Genomic DNA, 15,247 nt, shown 5'->3' on the forward strand with positions numbered 1-15,247 from the left:
TGGACACTAGACCCTGTTCACCACCACGTCCATCCCAATGGGAATCTGAAGGACACGAGGAAGACTCAAAGTACATGATCCTGCCCAAGTCCTGGCCTGACTCTTAACGAAGGGGAAATAAATTTTTCCAAACTCCAACATAATCACAGTAAGTCAATTAAGGAGCCAAACACTGCTGTCCTCTGGTCTAAAGATGACTTAAATGCACAAGTCTGTGCACACTATTCTGTTCTGTTAAAGAATCTAATGCACTTTCACACTACTGATGTCATACTGCTATACTGGAGATGAAGATGACAATCTTTAACCGAGCTTGAAGTCCTCAGTCTGAATCTCACGAGTGAATATATGTGTGGACAGAAATCCTGAAATCCAGTAGCTTCAGAATTTCTTATTTTATTTTTTTGAATTGTTATTTACAGGTTTAGGCTTTAAAGACCTGATCAGCTTCTCACTTTCAAAATAAACCCACAAAGACATTCCTGCAAGGCAGTAACAATAGTTGTATTTCTGCTAATTAACCAGTAGTTGTAAACTCTTATCTGTATATTAGCTGCTTACATAAATAAGACACCAAATTACACATCTGAGTGCTGATTTTGACTTTCTCCTTTTTCAAATCAGTACCACATTGGAAGAAACATCTTCAAGCTGATTATCTTTAGAGTCAATCCTTACATCAAACAGCTAAATTTCTCAGATCCACAGGAAGATGAAAGTGCTAGAGAAGCAAGTCTGCACTCCAACCCAGATGTCAGGCTAGAGCCAAGGGCAGCAGCTGCCAGCACCTCTGGTGTCCTTGGTGCACAGCACACAGCCCGCACTGCTTCCAGGCTCCCACTCTGCACCTTCATCCTCAAGTGCAGGCTGCACCATTCCCAGCAACCCTGCAGTGGCTGTTCTGAGTTCAGAGACCTTTTGGAAGCATGGTGCTACAGCTCCCAGTTCAGAAAGACAAGATCAATCACAGGATGATCTGTACAAAATAAATAAAGTCTGTGTGCATAACATTTCTTTTCTTGAAACTGAGAGTATTTTTGGCTCAGTATCTTCCTCTGGCACTTTTACATTGATCTCTATCCTTTTCATCCTTCTCTGTCCTTGACTTCAGTTGATGCCACTTCCCTTTTCTGAATGACAAACAGGCCACTGCATCCCGGGGCCAGAATGCCTTCAGACTTATTTATGCCACTGTTTTGAATCTGCTGTTCTTTTCATAAACACACGTTTAAAGATAAAAATCTAAATACGTACTAAATGTGAAAATTTAATGTGAAAATAAAATAACCTACTGAATGTAGCCATTTATACAGCTCCATGCTGATATTTACTTACCAACACCATCACTTCCCACCACCCCCATAAAAAACAACACAAAACATGCTCTAAATGGCATTATGAGATCAGAAGATCAAAACCAATGCATTACCCCTAAACTGCAAATCCTGGCAGGGAATGATGGCTGCAGGGAGCTGCTGACCAGAAGCAGCAGCAGTCCTTCTATACAGCAATGAAGCCCGGGCTCTTAAGAGGACATAATTTGATGACTTTTGAAATCTACTGCTTTTACTTTTCTGGAAAGAAGCATTGTTTTGAAGGATGCAATCTGATTGCTGAGATGTAAGAAATCGTGCCTATGCACCCACTTCAGCTAACATAAGCACAAAGATCAGGGAACTATTAGAGAGATTATTTCTCTGGTACCAAGAGACAGTATTTTTGACAAATAGCACCTGATTAATTTTTTGAGAGATTTCAGATTTCTCCATATGCACGCCTAATTACTGCATTAATAAGGGCTACTGCTATAAAGGACTAGCAAAGCTGTCTCTGCTAAGCCTTCTTGAAACTCATGAACGGGAGGAAACGTTGCCTCCCATGTAAATGACTGCATTAGAAGCCATTACTGATTAATGCTACGCACTCGCTCTCAACATCTGATGCAAAAGATGCCGAAGAAATATTGTCGCAAGGGTTTGCTTGCACAGTTTTAGAGACAGCAGAAAGCTAAGTATCCGACACAATACTTGGGTAGGGCAGGTAAGAATTAATTGGTACCTTCCCCCCCAAGAATTGCAGATGCTGAAACTGTTTTTCCTTTTATTGAACCAGCTCGGCCTAGACTGGCTTGTCCCGCAGTGACATGTATATTGAATACAAATCAGACAGCATAGCTTTAAATCTGTGTTGCAGCTCTCATTTCCAATTCGAGAACTGTACTATAATCATAAGCTTCTGGTGGATGAAAGGAAATCAGCTCTCTGAATATTAGCTAATGCCACATTTGCAAGTCCTGAAGAGATCTGTGCTGTTTAAAAAAAAAATAGATCATTTCTCATGAACCTATATATATGAATCGCTTTGTACTGCTCGACTGATAGAAGCGATGCCTGTGCTGGGATTAAACCCTTTTCATCATAAAACCTCATCTGGTTCGGAGTCCAAGTCCATCAAACCTTTTCCCTTTAAAGTCCCGCCTTTGATTCTACATCAATTTATTCAAACCGCAGCTGGGTGGCTGAAAACGAAAGGACAGCATCATTTAAACCAACCATGTTCCTAACTTGAAAGAAGGGCTATAATTAAAAAAATGGGCATAAAAGAATGGAAATGGGATAATATTTTTTAATGGTAGTTCAAAGGCCGACAGATGTCAGAGCCTTTGAAGATGTCAGTACACTGAGCAAGAAGTTGCCATTAAATAGTTTGCCTGAGAGGTGAAGCAGCTTTTTAATGACTGAAAAAGCCCTTGCAGACACATCCTTGTGTTTTTAATTTGTCAGAGTTACTGCAGTATTTTCTGATTAATGACATATGATTATAACTGCATAGCATACATATTTTTATACTTGGTTAAAGGAATACTTTATTCCACATTCCTTCGGTGCCAGATAAGAACAGGAAAGCTTTACTACAGAGTCTAAAACTATTCAGATTGCTCAAATATTTATGGTAATTTGAGGGGATTGGCCAGATACAGAGCTACTATGTGTTGCTACCTTTTGTTCTTTAATGGTGCTATTACCACTGCCATCACAATGTGCATGCATTAAGCAAGCATGTGACCGAGGAACGCATTATGCCCTTCTTGTGCACCAAACAATCACAGCTTTCATAATTCACTGGCAAACAATGTCATCAAACCAAATCAAAATAACATTCAGAAAAATCCCTCATTTGATCCTAAACAATACAAACAATGGCTGCCAGTGCATTGTAAGTGCAAACAACTCTTCTGAAAACAAACAAAAAAAAACACGTATTGCTAGGAAACACGTTCAGAAGAAAAACACCAATATTTATAAATGCAGATAAGGTCTCCAGTCTTGGGCTGAGAAGATGCTCTTTCAGCTCTCTGACAAAATGTGCGTTTTGTTGTTTTTTTTTTTTCCTATTTTCACCATGAATGTAAACTGCAGCAGCCCCAAACCTGCAACCATTTACCTTGCTCCCAGGAGCAGTCTCTCAGCTCACTGCTGCAGTCTCTGACAAAGCCTGCCTGTGAGCTGGGCTGGTACAGGCAAAGGGAAGCATCCAACCCTGGGGATGCACAGAGAAAGCTAGGACAGCACACCTCTCACTGTATCTCTCACCTTGTGGAAGTCATTCATAGGAAAACGCAGTCACTACAAGGGAACTCGATTAATGTACTGTTCTTTCTGTTGCTCTAAGCTGGACTCGGCTATTAATCAGATAATAAAGTAATAGAAGTATGAAGGACTCAACTAAAGCTTGATGTATAGCAACACTGGGGGTACTATATCTTAGCAGAGCTTTGTGAGAATCGATGGAGGCAAAGAAAGCTCTTGGTAACACAATGTTTCATCAAATACCTAAAACAAGATCGAGCTACCCACTGCAAAAGCAAGAGCTGGGAGTTTTGAAAAAGAAGTCTATGGCTTCAGAGAGAAGCAACATAATTTGAAAATTCCATTCTCCCAAATATATTTATTGAATGAAAACAGTCCTGCTAGGAAAAAATACAACTGTGTTAGGGCTTTGCTATAAAGAACGTGCAGAAGTGGCCAAGTTTCAGTACAAACAATTGTAAACCCAGTTTCCAGCCAACCTGCACTTTCTGTTCGTATTCAGTTACTATTTTAACACCACGGAAAACAAATAAATAAACTAAAGAAAAGAAGATGGCAAATTCTAAGCAGTGGTACTTCGGCTGAAATAGAACTTAAATAAAACTTCAGAGAATAAAGGCCCTTCTCTGAACTGTGGGACTTTCTGCTGAATTTCAAATTATTTTCACAAACTAAAGGAACATTGCCTGCAAAAGATGTATCAGAACAAATTACAAGATTCTTCTAGGGTGGGAAATACCAGACAACCTGAAAGTAATGTTTTGCTACAGGAACGCATACAAGCACGCACAGCTGAGCCATTCAGATTCTATCCATTAGAGGGCAATAATACATATACACACATGTACATACATGCATACAAACACACACTGTCACCCACCTGACTGACTTGAGTAGGAAAACTAGCTTTGTCTCTCTAATGTTACCAATGGCATATTGGTGACTTGGATCCAGTTCCTTTCTCCCTCCTCAACCCTCAACATTCACATCCAACAGATTAAAAATTGCAGTGAGAAGTTGCTGTTTAATTTTGCTTTTTTTTTGTATTTGTATTTGTAGGGAATTCTCTTCAATAATTAGACTCAGATCTCTGAGAAGATTCCAGCAATACAAATAAATACTCCTACAAATACAAATCAGCCCCTAAAGTATAGCTTGTCAACCTCTTGTTATTTCCAGGATTGTTGGAATTTATGGTAACCAATAGGCAGCTGTATCAGTCACATAACGACCGTTAATTCCTAATAGCACCCAGACTGGACAGAATTGATATTTCTTTAAATATTGCTTTGTAATGACCAATCCATTATTATCACTACATTACATTAGTAATGTCATTACGAATACTCAGGTAACGACTTCAGCCAAAAGATGGTCATCTCCATTAACTACTGAATAAATATTAATTTCAGATTACACTGGTGGTTTAACTGAAGATCCAAAGTCAAATTCATAAGGAACAGGATGAAGATGCACAACAACGTGCTGGCCATGTGTGTTACCCCATCCCAGGCTGTAGGCATGCACCCCAATCATCAAGGCAGGCGTCTGGAACTTGGATATCCTTAATGATGCCAAGTACAGCAGGAAGACGTGCATCTATTTTCAAATATTCCAGCATACACTGTGCACTTGTAGTGGCTGCCTTTCCAAAAATCACTTTCCTCTCTACTTCTCTTTCCTAAATTCATTTTACAGATGCCAATACACCAGAAAGCACAGACTACAAAAGAATTCAAGCTGTCAGAGACAACTTTAGAAGAATTCCATCACCCATACAAAAGGCTGTAGCTCACTCTTCCTGGAATTTTCAGATCCGTTTCAAGTAAAAGCACTGTGTCAGGGTTTTTTTTGTTTTTCTTTTCTTTTCTTTTCTTGCCTTTTTTTTTAAAAACTACGTCATTGCAGTTTATATCAACTCTGAAAAACAACCTTAAAAACTTAAAATGAAATATTTGCCACCAAGCCAATATTTGAGGGGCCAAGTATTTCAGGATGACTTTCATACACGTAAATACAACGAGACAAGTAATTTCAATTTGAAACATATTGTTTTCTCCATTAAACAGAAATCTACGGCATCCTTGACATCGATTTCTGTCATTTTGTCATGATAAACACCAAGGTATTAAGTACCTTCCACATCATGCACCCTGGCATGATTCCAATTAGTGCTGAATAGAAGACAAAATGTCAGTCTAATAAGCTTCAATTTGCAAAGGCTTTGAACACTTGATGATATCACCACTTTGCCAATCATTTCTTGTACTCTTGTACTTTGACTCTATTTTTTTTCTCCATATCACCTTCCTTGTCAAAAGAAAGTCTTTCAAATCTACAGAAACCGAAGACGTGAACAGTGTCAGTCATTGGTCTGATTGAGCTAAAAGATCCAAAATTGACTTCCCAGTACATCAGAGAACGATGATCCGCACAACATTCCCTCAAAGCTAATTTGCTGCCAACGTGTAGAGTAATTGGGAGAAAAAAGTCTACTTTAAAGTCATACTGAGAAAAATATTTTCTCTCATGAAATCAACACGAGAGACCTTAAATCACTGTCAGAATCTGTGCCACTCTTTCCAAATAAAGAAGTGCTATTTATTAAAGTGGGACGACAGTCGTGTCTTCAAAGGTGACTGGGCCAAAGAGCAGCTCTGCTGTCTGACTTCACATTGAAAACACTCACTGTATTTTAAAATAATGCAGTTTTTAACATGTTCCTTTAAAGAAGGTATACACAATTCTGTAAGTTTGAACACACATGCCTAGGATATGTCTAGAGCCTACAGACAATGAGACAAGCAGAGTTCTCTACCTGGAACTTCCTCAACTTAAAACCCAGCCTTTACCTGGCCATGGGGGAAATCAGAACCACAAAATGGCAGCAACGATAGCCTGGGAAACATGGAACAATGCAGAATACAGCTGGCCTTGCTCTGGGATCAAACAGAGCTCCAAGCAGAGCCCTGCTCAACAGAGGAGAGGAGGACAGCCACGTTCCCAAGCTGGGTTATGGAGGGGCTGATCCTCAGCAGCCAGCTTAGCAAATTCCTAGCATCTGAGGCTGAAACTGAGACAGAAGTTGCTACAGACGCAGCTGCAAAGTTGATTAACAGTGAAGTACTCAGCCTGGTGTCTGCGCCAGTAACACCATCTGCAGATACAAAGATAACCCGTGATGGGGTTTCTTTCCCCTCACCACAGAGCTCCTGCCTATGAAACAGAGGAAAAGCAGAGGAATCTTCTGTTTTCCCCCTGACTGAAGGAGAGCAGATCAATGGTGGGCTCCCAGGTCAGGGCAGTTTGCCAGAAGCAGCTCAGCTGCAATTTGTTACTGGTTTTCCACTTGAAGGTTCCTCTGCGATACTTTAATGTGGGTGTGCGTGGAGCTGTACGGATGGTCTCGTATTTCTCAACTGACGTATCTTCAGCCAAAGCATGTCAGCTACAGGAGAGGGCAAAGCTTTCCACTGGCTTTGTGATTTCTCCTTCCCCCATCACAAACCACATAAAAGAAGAATACAAATAATCAGATGTCCAAAATGGCTATTTATTACTTCATCATGAGTCTATTGGATCCTGCAGTGGTATTGAGTAATATCATTACTTAAACCATAAAGAGGCTGTGTTCATTGCACAAAATTGGGAAAATTAGCATCCATATGGATCTTATTGTTTGAAGACCAGCAATACTACCAAAACAAGTGATGTTAACATTCCAAACTACTGATAGTCATAATTTCTCATCTGGGGTTTCAGTCTTTTATTTGGCATTTATAATGCCATTGAAATGAGGAACTGAATGGATCGTAAAATCTCCCCTATCAGATAAATCGTGTAATGGCTGGACTACTGTTCAAAATTTGATCTGTGGTGGCAGTGAGTGAATGGAATTAATGAACGAATTCATCTGGTGACCTAAGGAAGGGATACAAAATTGATTTTGGCTAATCTTTCTACAGAATAACGGACAAGAGAAAAAGTAAGCTGTATTAAATTAAACTGCTTGATTTACAATACTTAGCACCTCAGTTTGTAGTCACACACAGAACATCCTGCCCTCCATCCCCAGAAAATGTATGGAGCAAAATCTCAAGAAATTCATTTCCAGGCACATGATGAATAAAAAGGTCACAGAGAACAGCTGACAGCAACACAAGCAAGAGCAAACTGTGCTTGTCCAAACAGCCTGTCCTCTAAATGAAATGACAGTGGTAAGGGGAGAGCTGCCAGTGTCCTTTTATCTTGGCTTTAGTAAGGCTTTTGACTCAGACATCTACAGAACCTGTATAGTCAAACTGAAGAGACAGACAGGATGGGTGGACTACAGTGTGAGTGGTGAGCTCGCTGGACTGCTGTGTATGAGGCACAGGAGTCAAGGCAACCATTTAGAAGGAGCATTTCTCAAAAGTGAAACATAGGGATGTTAAGGTGCAGCAGCCCCATCAGTGACATGATGCTAGGACACCAAGAGATCTGAGGAACACGTTGGATGCTGCACTGGGAGAAATGGTCAGCATGCTGCAGAGCAGGGCTGCCACCTCCTGCAGCCCAGCACTGGGTTTGTTCAGCCTGGGGAGCAGAGGGCTGAGAGGAGCTTCTGTCCTTAGCTGAGTGCATGGAGAAACCACGGAGAAGACAGGAGCAAGCATCTCCTGAAGACAGCAGCAGAAGGACAAGCAGCTACAGACCTAAGCTGTAGCAATAGAAATTTAATTGGACATAAAGGAAAGGATTCATTCATCTATCACTTCAATATTCCTTCATATAATTTAAAATCATTTCACACCAATGCCTGCAAAGCCACGCCCAGTGTATTTGCTAAAAACTGCCATGCATAGACATCCTTTGCTCAGCTGATGGGCAAAACTAATCTCTGTTCATTTGGGTTTTTTCTACCCTCAGAGAAATTATTCTATTTAACTCCTCTTTAGGAAATAATCACTTTTCAGTAAACAGCATGTACTGGCATAAAACAGAATATTGCCATGTGATATGAAGCCTGCCCCTTCTGCAGTGACACTGCATACACCATCTTTGCAGATGCCCATATTTAAAATCAAAAACCCTAATAATATAAAATGTTCATAACAGTGTAAGAACTAGCACATATTCCATCTTACATTATACAAAGTCCGTTTTGCTGAGAGCTCCATCTCAGAATCAGATTTAGTACTAAGTGATGAGCTAGTTTCTATGGCAACTGCTTCCTCTTTTACACACACTGTAGACAGCACAAAATGTCAGTTCTGTCCTAAGCTAACTTAGCATATTTGATCAGCAAACAGCAATTTATGCACCGTTATGTATGGCTTCATTAAATATTTCAGATGCAGAACATTCTCAAGTACAAAAGGATACAGGAGCAAGAAAAGTCACACCTCCTGCACTGAACTGCTTGCTGTCTAATTCCAATTGTGTTGTAAAAAGTGAGAGTCAAGCAAAAACATGGAAGAGATCATAGATGATCACCCCTCCAGTACAAGAACTTCAATGGTTCTATTAAGCGAGGAAGTGGCAGATGTTCATAGCCTGTTCAACAGCCTTGTGTTGAAAGACATCTCAAACAGGAGCAGCAGCTTCCAAGTGGGGATCAGGAGCTGAGCACTTGATGCAAAGCAACAAAGGTGGCAAGACAGATTTATTGCAGCAGAGAAAGGGAAGGTACACAGGAGGCTGAGGCCTTCCCCTCGATGGAAGTGCTTGGTGGAGGGATTCACCAGCCCGAGATGTGTGCTTCTGGCTTTTAGAGCAGAGCCTTATTTTTCCCCTTAATTTCACTGAATGTCTGCACTGCAGTCTGCATTCTTTTCACACCCCTCTACATTTGCTCAAGTAGAGCTACAACCAGTTACATTGCTTGCTAGAGCCCAATTTGGGATAGTATTTGAGTATTTCCCCGTGAAATGATGGCTTTGTTCACCTCACTGAGCTCTTGGCTGACTGGTTTGAAGCCCTATTTGAGTGTCTCTACAGGACCCCTCATCAGATCCATCATTTTTAGGAGATACTCCTCATCAGTGGGATCCATCCCCACCCTGACTCAGCCTGCTATGAAAAACAACCAAGAGAAATCATGCAAGGGCTGTAACAAATATTTGGTACTTCTAATGTTTTACATCAACAGTCATGTTCATTACTCTGCTTTGACCGGTGGGAAATTAAACATGCTGCAATAAAGCTAAAAGCCTTTGTTTAAGAAAGGTTCAAAGGGAACTGCTGTCTGTCTGCAGAACTCTGACTGTCAGCCCAAAAGCTACTCTCTAAGCAAAATAAACAAATATTTAGATTGCGACTCCATGATTTAGATTGTTTGTAGAGAAAGCTTGTATAACAAGCAGTGCATTTCTTCTCATGCCAAAGACATCTTCTATTGTGAGAAGAAAAGCCGTCAAAGAAAAAATGAGTCATAGAATTTATTTACTTAAAGTTATATACAGAAGTGACTTCAGTAGCACCATCAACATCTGAAAGTTTCACAGAGTACATTCATCTGTTCCTTTCAGACACAATCAAATAAAATGCTTCCACTGATACTGGAAGAGCATCTGGGTGGAAACCGATGCTTGGAGATATCAGAATAACTACCAAAGTAAAACCAAGCTGATCAGAGATTTAGGGTAGGTTCTCACAGATCAAAGTTTAAGAAAGTCTTCTATTGTGAAGCAAATGCTGCTGGATTCTTTCTGTATTAATACAGCAATGAAAAGTTCCCTTTATAGCACGGACAGAAATTGTGCACACATTGGGCTATTTAGTTATTATTAAATAGCTATCAATAGTTGATCAAGCTCTTTATCTGATAAGCAGACCAGTACACGTGGAACATATAGATATATATGCTGACTATACGTATAGACATGCACGCTATTACATATATTTAGTCAACATACATATGGAGGAGACAGGATAAATCTCTTCTTTCCCCTCTGCTTGATACACTAACTATCCATAAGCACATCAACAATTTGCTTCAAGGAAAACAATGATTGTTGCCTTTTTATTTGTGTATTATTGAACCCAAAAGGCTCACAAAGAGCTCAGAATTAATTCAGAGAAAACAGCTGCAGAAGGATCACAGCATACAAGTGCAAGAGTGAATTTTCAAAGCAGATTGCCAGAGGAAAAGTGGAAGGATGTCCTGCATAGCAGGTCTGCAAAGGAACTGCAGGTCTGCAAGAAGGTGAACAGAAACAGGCTGGTGGAGGCCAAAAGGAGAACATGAAGAGCAAAATGCAACAGAGGAAAAAGGAAACAGGTATTTCAGACAGAAAAATGTCTTCTCAACTCTTCTCATCACCTCCAGCCCATTCCTTGTTTATGTATTTTATATATAAATAAATATAAAATTGGATTTCTATTTGTAAATGTGTATTTGAACAAGTTTAGAATTGCCAGAGGTTTTCTCTCCCAGCTGGTACTGGATTATTGAGAGTCCTAAGACACCCCCAAACACCACTGACATTCTCTCAAAGCAGCCAAGTTTTTGAGATAATAAACAGTATATGTTAAAATTAAGTACTGTGACATCAGTGACAGAAAGCAACAAAGCATGCCTCGGTGTTCAAGTTACTCTTGACCCAATTATGAATGGAAAAAAAAGTGGATTTGGTCATTATTGTGCAACAGAATGTAGAGGAAGAATTTGGTTTCAAGGAGCTTCTTTCCTGTCTTGCTTTAGTGCAGAGCACTGTATTTGAAGTTATAGAGGTACTTTTTTCCTTCTTGCCCAAAGGTCAACGGTCAGAGAACAAACATGAAAGTGATCCAACTCTGTACAGCAGCTGGAACGTGAAAATCTTTGAGCTGGTTCAGGACACGTGTCAGATGCTGGTGAGAGAATGACAGCCACAGGATAAAGGGGAAGTCCAAGGGCACAGCTGGCACAGCTGGCATCAGTTGTTAAGATTTCCTAACCTTGCTATCTTATTTAACAGTAGAAAAAACATCTTCTATTCTCTGTAGTCAGAAGCCTTGCTTCCAAAAACCTCTGATTCAGTAGCAAGGTTGTTTTCATTAAAACAAAGAATGTGCACTCTCATCCAGGGAGTTCCCCAGTTAGCAAAATACTGAATGCACAAAAATTATGGAGGGAAGTGAGGAACGAATGACCAAACTATTGCTTCAAAATATTCTTAAAGAAAATCCAGCTCATATCCATAATCTGAATTAAACACAAGCAGTGATTTAAAACTGGCTTTTTACCAAACGAACTTCCTTTGTCATTAACTATTTCTTAAGCAACATTATGGCAGTTCATAGGAAACACATAGGATTTAAACTACTACAAGAACACAGCATGATATAAAAGCCTTTGTACTGCTCTGACTTTTACTGACCTACATGTCAATTTACTCCTCCCTGAGCATTACAACCCCAGGTGAAAAAAATCAAAGTAAGCCTCCTAGAAATAGATAAATGCAAGAGCTGAAGTGGAATGCAGTTGTTATCCTGAAATTCATCAGGAATACAAAAGGTGATCTGCTTAAGTCACATTCCTTTCCTGAAAATATACTTAAATTGTTATTCAAAGAAACAGTAACATAATGTTATACGAAACAATACCTGACAATGCACTGAAATCTTAATTTTTTATATTTTGGTTTTGAAGGAAACATTAATAAAAGCATATATATCTGAATAAAATTGAACAGTTTTTGTCTATTGGCTCTTACAGTAGCTAAAACCTATGTGAAAGAGATGTGGATCCTTTCAGCAGCAGTACAATGAATTGTTCTGCAGTATTCATTCGTGTCTGATTTTAGTAATGCAGTATAAAATGCGTTCTTTAAACATTTGCTACTTTCATAGGGGAAGGTTTTAGAAAAAACAGAAGTGAATATCTTTAATAAAGGTGCTCTCAAATCGCTCCCTGAACACTGAACCCATAGGTCCTTCAAACCAAGGTACTCATAAGTGATTAACACTAATTACTACTTAATTTTTTTTTTAAATACCCATCAAATCCACTTTTCATGTAGCAAGGCAAAATGGCCTCTTCTCTCGTCTCAGAGCACCATCACCGTAATACAGAGAATTCCTAAGATCACTGCTGTCAAACGTAATTCAATTTTAACAATTTTTGTATCATTATTATTTTTATATAAAGCCTTGACTACACAGATGCATTAGATCGCTGTGATATCTTTGTTAAGAGACCATCAAATGTTTCACAATGGACATTGGTCATTAGTCACGTTAGATGATTATGCGTTTTGGTAGTTCCTGTTTTTTTTCCCTTTTTAATTAAAAATACATTCTATAATTCCATAAAAGACACCCGTATTGTCTCTTAATCTCTCTGCAGAGACAAAAGTGAATTCTAACACAAAACGAGATGAAGGAACAGAAACAGAAAAACGATGCGTCCTTGAAAGCAGATAGATACTTATTGGGATTTAAATAAACAGCAGCTCTTCTAGTCAAAGGCAATGACATTTTTTCCCCTGATTTACATGTCATTCTCAGGGCACCCATGCTCAAACAACTGTACGCGGCCATTCAAACTACAAAGAAAAGGCCAAAGTTTTTTGCTATTCAGATTGTTCCGATTTTCATAATAGCTGCCATGATTCCAAGTTCTTTATGCAGCGCCTGTAGTAGCATCCTATATCCCGTTGCAAACAGAATGCACAACCAAACTTTGGGCTCCAGTCTTTAACAGAAACAACCCATGACAGAACTAAATAGAGATATACTTACAAGACGCCTCCCAGATTCTCTGAATTTGCTTAAGACAGTCCCTTTGCGTTTGTGCTCGACGTTATAGAGAACAGTTGTAACAAACGTGGTCACGTAGACAGAACTCAAACCATTTTCTAACCCAAGATATACAGCTCTGCCTTGGTACACAAATGACATGAGGCGAATAGGTAAGATACAACTCTGCAAGGGCTCTTGCAAATAGCTATATAGTTAAGACGTATCTATCTTAGGCCAAAGAAAAAAATCCAAATAGAAACCAGTCCTTTTAGCTCTTTACGTCTTTGTTCACTCTCACAGTAGAAGTGGGGAATCGGGGACATGATTTAATTTTTCAGAAGCCATCTGAATACGCTTTTCCCAAGCGAACCCACAAAATTCTTATTTTCCTTGGAAATCCATAATGGTGGAAGCAGAGAAATAACCCCTGGCTCCGCAATATATCCCCTGCTCTCCTCCAGCACGCGACTTCTTTTCCAACAGGCTTAAGGCAGGTTTCGATAGTCTGAATCGTCCAAAGGTAACCCAAAAAATTTGTTAAAAAAAATTAAATATTCGATTTTGCTTTGCCAGGTTAGTTTTCAGTAAAAGACACAGCCTACCAGTCTACAGGAAATTAAAATGAAAATTCCTTAATGTCAGCCGTACATCTCATAGAGAAGGCAGCGGTGCGCGGAAAGCATGTCGTTAAGGATGCCTTACGAAAATGTCCAGTTTTAGTATAAAATATTCCAAGCATGATAAGCGATTCTAATGCTGATTAGTAAAGATTATTTTCTGAATACTCTTCAAACTATGAAAACATCTTAAATTTTTTTAATGTTGCCATTTTAGGCCTTTTTCATATAGACTCTTTGGAAAATACACCACGCCACCCTTACAAAAAAATATATTGAAAAAAATGCAGTAAGATTTTTTTTTTTTTAAACTGAAAACTAATAAAGATCATTTTCCATGCTGACAGTGCACATTTCGTCCAGAAGTTTGAAGAGTCAAATGCTACCCCAGCTGGGGGTTATTCTGCCAAATGGCTTCCAACAGTGACCACAGAGATGGAGGATGGGAGGGGTGCTTGCGTGTGTAGGAAAATAAACGTGATGGTAAGCAATCCAAAAGGCACATTGTCTCATCAAATATCTGACATACGTAGCCAAACACACAATGCAAATCTAGAATGCAAAACTGAAACAATAAGACAATGACAAAAATGAAATAAAGCCATCTGTGAGTTACCTGCAGAGATTTAAAACAAAAAAAGCATACAAATGAAGTAGACATAATTCATATGGATTTGCCCAGGAAGGAGAAAAGGAGGGGTGAATGTGAGGGCTGAGGGGGGAGAAGAACAGATACCTTTTTTCTTAAACAAATCCATCATGAAAGAAAATGAGACAAGATTATAAATAGGCCGAGTTATAGCGCACCATGGGATTTTTAATCTGGCTACCTGTGGTTTTTGCAGTTAAAGCCCTATTCAGTAGTGGGAAGGGAGGGGGGAAGCGGAAAAAAAAAAAAAGGAAGAAAAGAAAAACAAAATCACGTTTACGTGCCAGTTTCGCAAATGATCACACAGCGTACATCACCAACCATGCTGGAAAACAGGAAACCCCAATTATTAGCATTTTCTAATGAGTGTACGCCTTTCAAACATTATTGATCATTACCTGCCCATCTCGCTTCCTGCATTCCTGAGTTTTGCTCTCGTGCTCGGCCATGGCAGCGCGACTCTGCTTCTCCAGCTTCTCGATTTCCCGTTCGTGGTGTCGGACCAGGCAGTCCTTCTCTGCGTTGTGCTGCTGGAATAGGTGCGTCTTCTCCTGTTCATGCTCCAGCTTCAGCTCCACTATCTGATTGGACAGTGAGGAGTACAGTTCATCAATAGAACATCCTTGTCGTCATGACAACTCGTCTACAGCTTAATTTTCCCCTTAATTTCATCAAGTTGGCGATTT

General features: G+C 39.6%; 1 protein-coding gene across 5 annotated transcripts in view; it reads right to left on the reverse strand.

The window, feature by feature from the left end:
- CEP112 (centrosomal protein 112) overlaps positions 1 to 15,247 on the reverse strand; it is a 143,495-nt gene that overhangs the window by 64,543 nt on the left and 63,705 nt on the right. For all 5 annotated transcript variants that reach the window (XR_014887391.1, XM_085239898.1, XM_085239900.1 and 2 more), the window contains one exon: positions 14,960 to 15,142. Coding sequence is in view for 4 of the 5 variants with exons in the window: in XM_085239898.1 (XP_085096024.1) it covers positions 14,960 to 15,142 (183 nt within the window). In the remaining variant the exon portion in view is untranslated. The remainder of the gene's footprint in view (positions 1 to 14,959; positions 15,143 to 15,247) is intronic.

The sequence above is a fragment of the Meleagris gallopavo genome, chromosome 20 (assembly GCF_905368555.1).
Source record: "Meleagris gallopavo chromosome 20, MGAL_WU_HG_1.1, whole genome shotgun sequence".
NCBI lineage: Eukaryota > Metazoa > Chordata > Aves > Galliformes > Phasianidae > Meleagris > Meleagris gallopavo.